At 44.7% G+C, this 9,899-nt stretch overlaps 1 protein-coding gene across 1 annotated transcript; it reads left to right on the forward strand.

The window, feature by feature from the left end:
* Positions 1 to 4,419: 4,419 nt before the first annotated feature.
* Positions 4,420 to 9,316, forward strand: LOC133111075 (polyadenylate-binding protein 1-like). Its single transcript, XM_061221234.1, has 6 exons — positions 4,420 to 4,491; positions 4,575 to 4,697; positions 7,002 to 7,112; positions 7,276 to 7,348; positions 7,718 to 7,842; positions 9,184 to 9,316. The coding sequence occupies exons 1-6, from the start codon at positions 4,420 to 4,422 to the stop codon at positions 9,277 to 9,279; spliced, it is 600 nt and encodes a 199-aa protein (XP_061077218.1). The 3' UTR covers positions 9,280 to 9,316.
* The last annotated feature ends 583 nt before the right edge of the window (positions 9,317 to 9,899 follow it).

The raw sequence follows: 9,899 nt of genomic DNA on the forward strand, positions 1-9,899 counted from the left end.
CGCTCCCATAGGGGCCACAAACCTCAGTAGGAATTCTGCTCCTCATCAATCCTGTCCACTTGCGCGCTGTGGGCGTGGAGGCGAGCAGCGTATAGCATACTTTCACATCATTGCCCCTGCTGCGGCTATCAATATTACATTGCTCAGGAGGTGTTTTTGAATTGGAATTTGGCTGTAAGAGATAAACAGATTTCACTGAAAGGTTAAACAGCACAGGGTACTGTTCTCCTCATGCCCCTCCCTGTCTCCCGAAGACTCGGACAACAGACTGGGAAATGGGGGAATGTGAGGATCATTTGATTTAAACTGACTCGCGTTACGAGCACTGACGTCCAACGGTGATTTTTCCATGGGAACGGGGAGCTCACATGACATATACGGCTGACAAATGTCAGAATTACCAAAAATAAAACAGGCAGTTTTTCATGCTGGGAGCATATTGCATTGTTCAATATGGAGTGAATATGGAGTTCAATATACACACTGTGTCAGATGAGGTACAAGAATGTACAGGGTATTAAATTTCATGGTATTAAAACGTTATGCAACATTTTGAGAGGCCTTACTTACAAGACAATTAAAGCATTTGTACTCTGGGCTCACTTGACCCTAGTTACATCCTTTAGGGCTTGAAAGTGTATATATTTTTATACATATGTATAAATACATATTTCTGCATATACATATGCAAATCTGTTAGTTAATACCAAGAGACAGGCATTGACAGGGTGTACAAACAACATTTTCAAGGTTAGTTATTACACATACTGTAGTACTATTATTATCACCATAATTACTACTATTCATTTATTCACAGCGTCTACAGGGAATTTGCACTCAAATCACCTGTTCCAATGTCACAGCACCCTCTACAGGGCACGCTTGCAATTACAGTTGAGCGATACAGCAGCCATAGAATGTTCAGTAATTTTAAAGCTGTTCTTGTGACAGTGTTTTCTGCGTTTGTGCTAATTTCAACCACCATGGTGAGATTCTGTCAAAATAAACTATATTCTAATTATACAAAAATGAGATGGAAAAGTTCTGGTTCTGAAAAATAGGAGTGAAAATTTGATTCTGCAACAGCATCTAAGGTGGGATGTAGACACTGCTGAGGGTCCAGCAGTGACTGATGCAAAGATGTCCATCATTCTTTTAGGCTTAACAAGGACTTATGTTCCAATTCCAAGACTTGAACTTATGTTCGTTCCACAGATAATTGCATTCTTTCCATTCAAAGGTCACCCGAGACAGTTGAACCCAATAATCTCATTAGGGGTTGAGAATGATGTGTAATTGAATTATCCGAATGAATGTAGCCACTGAGCGAAAGTCTCACTATGTTATGTAAGGACACCCAGGATTTCTGAAGTGTGAAAATGAGTAGTCTCACAATGTGAGCATTCTATGGGATTCCAGCTCATTCACTGTTCCCCGTGTTCCTGGAATACATTCATTTTTCTGTCCTGTTTATGAATTAAGAAGCACGCAGAGGACAACACAGACACAACTCACCCAGCACACTCAAAAAGAATGAATGACTGTTACTTTCACTCATAAATCGAATGGCTTTCACACGACAGCTGGAGATCCGTACTGTAATACTGTATTGATCTGTAGTACATTGAAGAGGTGGTCTAGAGGAAGTGCTACAACCCCAGTCTCTGTGTCACAGCACAACAACTTTAGCATACAACCACCTCCCTGATGGCAGGTGACATCACGCCGCAATGCTATGCTAGCTCTTCCTTATGGCCTCACCATTCCTGACAGACAAAGGCATGGCCACCAAGCTGCTGTTTAGTGAATCATCATGCCATTGCTTTACATTACATTAATTTAGCATTCGCCAATCCAGAACAAGTTACAATGTAGGAGAAACATGAGTGCTTTCACCTGATTCATCTGAGCAATAGTGACAGACCTGACAAGCACAACACCTCAGTGAGTAAAGATTCCTTGTCTGGAAAATTATGCCAGGCATTCAGCTGGAAATGCAGCTGGTTCCCAGCGCCTGTGTTTCAACATGTTATCGCTTAGTGTTACATGACCTAAACAGTGGATTTGTGCTCCTTCTTCCTGAGGAACTTGCATTACAAGTTTGTTTACAAAATGCCTGTTGGTGTGAGAACCACGGGCACGAGAAAATAGTTCTCAGTTTCAGGTTATATAGACATTGGGTATTAACAGTGACACAAACATGTGGTTAAGGTCTAGATTAAAACACCATTTGTGCATGACTTTGTGTTGAGTTGCATATTTGCCTGTATTCCCATATTAAACATTCGGCGTGTGAATTTTGGTGTACAGGAACTTGTGAATTTGTGATGAGAATAATTAACAACTGCCTACTTTCCTATACATAATGAGTGACAGAATATTTACATTTAGGCTGGTTTCAAAATAAACTTGGCTAATGATCCAGTGGATCCAGCCAGCACCTCTGGAATCTACCACATTATGCTGTACGAAGTTCTGTGTCTGATATCTGGTCTCCTGCAGCCTCCCTGTCACTGAAGCTGAAACATTTCAATCTGAAAGTTCATAAAGTTGCACGATGAAGGACAATCCTGTGGAAATAGATATTCTGTACTATAATATAGCACCAGGCACTCAGTCTCCTGTTACCAGTCTTGAGAAGCTCTTTAAGAAACAGAGGAAGGAATACAGATGCTGAGAATCTGCTGAGAGTGTAGAACCTTTAGTCTCACCCATGATGTGTGTCCCTTTACCCAGACCTGCGCTGTAGTACCTGGGCTACCTGGGAGAGCGGTGCAGCTGGCCATGTAGTCAGGTATAATACCAATGATCTCTGTGCCCTACAACAAACTGCTTTACTGTCTCTGTTCAGTAAAACATATCCAGCCATTTAAAGGGACACTAAATAAGGGACAGAATCTATTAGGATTTTTGAGAGCCTTTACATTGTGCTGCCTTTACATTCCTCAACATACAGTGTCCAACACAACATTTCAGTACAATACAGGAGGCCCTCGTCTGCAACAGCTTTGTCAACTGTAGCCAATCAGTACTCAATACAATGTAATAGCATTCACTTAAGGATTCAGTACATTTCAGTATATTATTTGTGACATACTGATAAGAATAAGGCCATATATTAATTTATATGAATGCAAAACATTCATATAAATTCATATATAGTAAGCTAGCCTACCGCAGTTGTTTCGTTTTACTATGAGCAAATTCTACACATACTATGACATGATAGAATATAAACGTGTCATAATAAGCATAGAACAAGGCGTCATAAAATCAAAGCAGTCATATATAATAGGTTCGCTAGCTAACAGGCAAACATTCGCTTATTTTACAACGCTGAATGAACTTGTGTTAAACGTTTACTCTTAATTTTATTCATTTAATGCCATCGTTTTCATAACTTTTGTAACTGGATGCGATGACGATGAGCAAGAATGCGCCCAATTACTTGAACACCACGTTGTATGTGGGCGACCAGCACTATGCCGTGACCGAAAGCAATCTTTTTGACAAATTCAGTCGAGCTGGAAAAGTGTCGTCCATCCGCGTGTGCAGGCACGCGATTACTCGCCGTTCCCTATGTCAACTTCGGAGAACCAGCTGGTGGTGAGTCCTATAATTACAGCTAGCGTGTTAAAGTGGTGGGATTTTCAAGATAGCTAACCAGGTAGATTAATCGGCGCATTCGCTACAATGGAGATTCAGCCCCCCAATAACATTGTTCTAATCATGGACTAACGTAACGCACATGACCTGTATTAATTGTCAGCTTCTATGTACAAGTTAGCACTTCCGCGATATGATGTAAACGCATCTTTCCGCGGGAAATTTTGGAGGGCGGGGAGTAGATTTGACTGGCGAGCTAGCATTTTTGAGCCATGTCCAAAACAACACCCTAATTACTGTCCTCAAAAGATGTACTGTCCACTAAACATACTGCTTACTTATATTAGTATGTGATCCTGAATGCAGGCCGCAAGTTCACTGGATGAGAATGTTAAGTGGGCTAACTGTTCTCTCAAAGTAGTGTACTTTATTATACATATACATATACATTTATGGGGTTTCACTAAGTGTATTTGCACACAAACTTTTTAGGAGGTCCCTCAGAAAGGAAGAGGTGGAGCCATATTTGGATCCAATCACAGTAAAAATAGGGCTTCATACATTCAAAAATGTATTTGACAGGAAGGATCAGATGATAGCATGTAGACAGTTGGCTTACTTGAAATACACTGCATTAAGCTCTGATTGTAGAGCTTGTGAGGTTTCAACTTTTCAAATTTTAATTTTAAAAACCCCTTGAAATCCACTTTATATTGGGCTTGGGCTAGGTAGGGTTAAATGTGACTCATTGTGATCTATGAAATGAGAAACTATAGCACCCTTTGTGCAGGCCCAACAGTGAGTGTACAAGTCATGACTGATAACTGCGGAAATTCCAAAGGCTTCGGGTTTGTCAGTTATCAGAGGCACGAGGATGCAAAGAGGGTGAGCAAACCTAATCTTTTTAACCAAGATAGTGTTCAAAAATAATTTTGTATCATCAGAAATGTGCTGTTTGATTGGCTCAGGCAGTGGACAACATGAACGGGACCGAGATCAATGGGAGGCGGATCTATGTGGGCCGTGCTCAAAAATGGGCAGAGCGGCAGCTTGAACTGAAGAAACAGGAAACCATGACAACCTACTGCCAGGTTTGTGCACTTAATAAAAATCAATTATCTTATTTCTATTTAGAAAAACAAAGTAGGGGGGTGCAAACGCAATCATTGGAATCAGTGAATGACCTTTTGCAAGACCAGTTGTGGTTGGGAATTTCACTGCACAAGTTTGTGTTGAATTGGTGTGATGTTTAATGCTTAATTGAGAATAAGTTAAAGAATAGGTTATTTGAAACTGAGCTGTAGGAGATTCAAAAGAAGCTGTCTCTCCCCCTATAAGGTAGCCGCAGAAGGTGGCTACAGACACGCCAGCAAGTCCCTGCACAAAGAGGACTGCCTTGCTCATCAAGAAGATATGAACATTCAGCTAATGGCCAACAAGTAGGTCCTGTCAAACCCTGTTATGGACATCCACCAGCCTGAGCCAATCCGAACCATCAACAGTCATCAGTCTGTGCAAAACTCTGCCATGACAAATGACCAAGCTGTGCCAGTCCACAAGCAGGCCCTGTCAAACCCTGTTATGAACGTCCACCAGCCTGAGCCAAGCCTGTCCGTCACTAACAACCAGCCTTGCCAACCTCCTGTCATTGGCCCCAGCCAGCCTGTGCCAATCCGAACCATCAACAGTCATCAATCTGTGCAAATCTCTGCCATGACAAATTACAAAGCTGAGCTAGCCCACAAGCAGGCCCAGTCAAACCCTGCTATGAACCTTCACCCGCCTGAGCCAAGCCTGTCTGTCACCAACAACCAGCCTGCACTGCATGCAGTCATGAATCCTAACCAGCTTCAGCCAAATTGTTTGGCTCATAACTACCAGTGCATGCCATGCACACGTATGCATTGCCAACCTATGCTACCTCCTGTCATTGGCCCCTGCCAGCCTGTGCCAATCCCAACCATCAACAGTTATCAGCCTGTGCTAAACTCTGCCATGACAAATGGCCAACATGTGCCAGTGCAGACTATAAACTACCAGCCTGTGCTAATCCCAGCCTCCAACAATCACCAGTCTCTACCAAATCTGGTTATAAATCGCCAGCCTGAGCCAAAGCCAACTGTCACTATTGACCAGCCTGTGCTAAACTCAGCCAATACTGATGACCAGCCTGTGCTAAACTCAGCCAATACTAATGACCAGCCAGTGCCAGTCCAAACCATAGACTACCAGCCGCTGGCAAACTCAGCCATCACCACTGACCAGCCAGTGCCAGTCTAAACCATAAACTACCAGCCGCTGGCAAACTCAGCCATCACCACTGACCACCCAGTGCTAAATCCAGCTATCAGCTACCAGCCCCTGCAACACAGCGCCTTCTACCCTTCTGTGCCAAACATGGCATTCAGCCCCTGTCAGCATGTGCCAAACCTAACATTTGGCTACAGCCATCCTGTGCCATGTCCAAGAATGGATCCTTACCAGGCGGTCTTACCCATGGAGGACTTCATGGCTACTATTCCACAGGTCAGGGCTACACTCAACACTCAGCCACTGAGAACTGTATAATCATAGATCCATCTGAAGGCACACAATGTGTCAACCTCATTCTCTTGCTCCATACCTCAGGCCTGGAATATTAATGCATGCAACCCGATCACCCAGATGCCCCAACTGGTCCCGGGCCCTTGCTGGTCTCATCAAAGAATGTGGCCCCAGGGTATGCAGGCTCACTGCCATAAACTAAATGCCTGCAATACAAAAAGATGGGACATTGTAATGGATACTTCAAATACAATTTGGTAACATTTTGAACTCACGTAAGAGCAGGGGCGTGTCTAGAACATTTTGAATGGGGGGGCCAGGCTGGGGCACAGACCCAGAGGAGGGGGGCCAGCCATCAAGGCTTACCATATTTATTGTTTGCTGCGTACAATGACCTATCATATTCCGGTTCTGGTAGGGGGGGCACCAGGGGTGGCCAATCAGATTCCAGGGGGGGCCAGTGCCACCGCCCCTGCGTAAGAGAACCAAATTATGACAGGAATTTGGTCTACAATTGCAAAATCCCCTGTGCCGAAAATACAAAGGGTAGGAAGAAGGTGCCACTAGTTTATTATGGTTTCCGACCAAAACATAGAGTAATTCCAGTATTTCCCTCAGATTTCCAGATCTTTCCTGGCCCCCCATGCCCCCAAGCCCACTACTCCAGGACTATGATGCCACCCCTTGCCCATGTGCCTGACCCAATGACCAAGCAGAAACAGGGTAAGCTACAAACCATCAGTTGGACAATTGGAAGGGCTAGTATGTTTTTTCCCCCCCTTAGTTATCTTGTGCTAACAAGTGTGTGCTCCTCCCCCTACAGATTCACATAATTCCCTACATTGGCCTAGAGGCCTGCCAGTGTTTTCAACCCCAATGAGTGGTGTAACTTTGGTTGTGCTGCTGGTGTAGATGACTCTCAGGAGCACCTGAGCACACAGCCTCAGATCACTTCTGTGCAGGTAGACTGATACATCATGCCAGGTCTTTATAACTCTCTAACCTAAATCCATACCTAAAAACCTGTTATAAGTTTTTGTTTATTAGTTTTTCATTCATGTTAGTGTGCTATTTTCATTTGATTTAAGCTACAAGGTGCTTAACCTCTTCCTTGGTTCTGTACAGCCCACTATACCGGAACCCTTGACCGCTTCTTTTCTGACCAGCATCTCTCCTGAAGACTGGAAGCAGATCCCGAGTGAGTTTGTCATCCTTTGCTTAGGTCTATTAGCTCTCCAATGATCTCCTGTTTTCTTAAATGGTAAATGGTCTGCATTTATATAGCGCCTTTATCCAAAGCGCTGTACAATTGATGCTTCTCATTCACCCATTCATACACACACTCACACACCGATGGCGATTGGCTGCCATGCAAGGTGCCGACCAGGTCGTCAGGAGCATTTGGGGGTTAGGTGTCATGCTCAGGGACACTTCGACACAGCTCGGGCGGGGGATCGAACCGGCAACGCTCCGACTGCCAGACGACTGCCAATCAAAGAGCCATGTCGTATCATGTCGCCCCATTCTTGTTTTAAATATTAAAACTGATGGGTCTATTTCCTTGCAGGTCACCACCTCTACCCTCTCATCTGTGATCAACAGCTTGGCCTGGCATCTAAAATCATTGGCATGCTGCTGGAGCTGGAGAACTCTGAGATCTTGCAGCAGTCTTCAGAATCACTGCATGGCAAGGTGAGTGCTATGGTTTGGGGTCTGTTCCACCTTGATGCACGCAATAAATGCAGCCCAAGTGTGATTCTTTTGGTAGTGCCTTTGGTTTTTTCTGCTGCAGACATTTTAGGCAGCAGGCAGTGGACATGAAACAGTCAATGATCGCCTGACCTGACCGCATCGCCTTGCATTTCCAGGTGGATGAAGCATTACATTACATTACATTATATGGCATTTAGCAGACGCTCTTATCCAGAGCGACGTACAAGAAAGTGCCAATCAAACACAAGAACAAGTGCAAAGAGGACCTGAGAGGACAGTACAGTTCCGAGTCCTAGTGTAAACATATAGAAAATCAGAACCCTTGAAGAGTACAATCAACTTTCAAACTAGCAGAACACAGTTGGCAGCTAGAATACAACAATACAACAGCCAATAAAAACAACAATACCTATACAAGTAACAATATCTATACATAAGTGCCATTACACTCTAAGGCTAATCATGGTGGTGAGTTGGGGAGGGAAAGGTGTAGCCTGAAGAGATGGGTCTTCAGACTGCGCTTGAAGGAGGTCAGAGACTCTGCCGTTCTGACATCCACCGGGAGGTCATTCCACCACCGTGGGACCAGGACAGACAGCAGTCGTGAGCGTGAAGTGCAGGTGTGGCGAGGGGGAGGCGCCAGACGGCACGAAGTGGCAGAACGGAGGGGTCTTGTTGGTGTATAGGTCTTGATAAGGGATTGAATATATACAGGGGCTGATCCTTTAACTGCCTGGTATGCGAGCACCAAAGTTTTAAATTTGATGCGAGCCATAACAGGCAGCCAGTGGAGGTTGCTGAGCAGGGGGGTGACATGTGAATGTCTGGAAACATTGAATACCAGACGGGCTGCAGCATTCTGGATCAGTTGTAGGGGTCTGATGGCAGATGCTGGAAGGCCAGCCAGCAGAGAATTGCAATAGTCCAGACGGGATAGGACCATTGCTTGTACAAGGAGCTGAGTGGAGTAGGTGGTGGATTCTCCGGATGTTGTACAGGAAGAACCTGCACGCCCGGGTCACCGTAGCGATGTTCTCGGAGAGTTGCCGTGCTGCAGGCCTTCAGGGCCACAGAGGCTGCAGCAATAGGCCTCGCAAACAAGGCCCCTCAGGACAGCCATGCCGCAGGGGACCACAGCCCTGTGCAGAAAAAGGATCCCCTGACCATCTCCTATGTGGCTGGCCTCTCACCTGAAGACCGGCATGAAATCTTGGGTACCTCTTCTCACTTGATTGCAGGCGGACCATAGTCTTCTATCTCTCCACCATATCTGCTTGTCTTTTTTTTTGGCTTCTAATGAGTGGGTCCCCCTCTCCCCAGGCCAGCACCTCTACTCTCTCATCCTGGACCAGCAGCCTGACCTGGCACCCAAGATCACTGGCATGCTTCTGGAGTTGGAGAATACAAGGATCCTGAAGCTCCTGGAGTGTCCAGAGTCACTGCACGGCGAGGTTGATAACCCAGTCCACACCGTCTGTTTAGCATTCAACATCAAATCATTCTTGGCCTGATTCTAAAGTACAAGTCAGTTTAGTTCCCAGATCTTCTGAACTTTTCAAATGCCAACTTTTCAGAGCTGCAAATGGGATTGAGAGGAAACTTCTTCAGTGTGAGTCAGGAAGTCACTAAGGGAGGCACAATGCCTGACTGTAGATTCTTGTGTTTCTAGGTGAACGAAGCAGTTTCGGTGCTGCGGGACTTCTGGGCCCAGGAGGCTGTGAAAAAATCTGCTGTGACCATTGAAAATGCAGAGCAAGCTATGATGACTGAAGCAAATGCAGAGGTAACTGCAGTGACCTAAGCAAATTCAGAGCAAACTGAATCTAAATGAATTACTGTACCTATGGTTTGCTATTGCACACAATCAGATTAACAAGACCAAGGTTTATGGAATTGCCTGTTTCACAGTATTCAATATTGGAAGTATTCAGTCAAGGCTTTTCTTTTGGGAATGTTGATTCAAAACACGCTTCACTTAGATAATAATATGAGCATGCATTTGTACAATAAAAAAAAAAGAAAACGAAGAAAATTGA

Source organism: Conger conger, chromosome 15, assembly GCF_963514075.1.
Source record: "Conger conger chromosome 15, fConCon1.1, whole genome shotgun sequence".
In the NCBI taxonomy this organism is placed as follows: domain Eukaryota; kingdom Metazoa; phylum Chordata; class Actinopteri; order Anguilliformes; family Congridae; genus Conger; species Conger conger.

Excerpts from the sequence above, each read along its gene's own strand:
- LOC133111075 (XM_061221234.1), top strand. The coding sequence starts at position 4,420 with ATGACTGATAACTGCGGAAATTCCAAAGGCTTCGGGTTTGTCAGTTAT. Across the intron at positions 7,113-7,275 it reads CTCAGATCACTTCTGTGCAG|CCCACTATACCGGAACCCTT; the intron begins GTAGACTGATAC and ends GGTTCTGTACAG. Across the intron at positions 7,349-7,717 it reads AGACTGGAAGCAGATCCCGA|GTCACCACCTCTACCCTCTC; the intron begins GTGAGTTTGTCA and ends ATTTCCTTGCAG.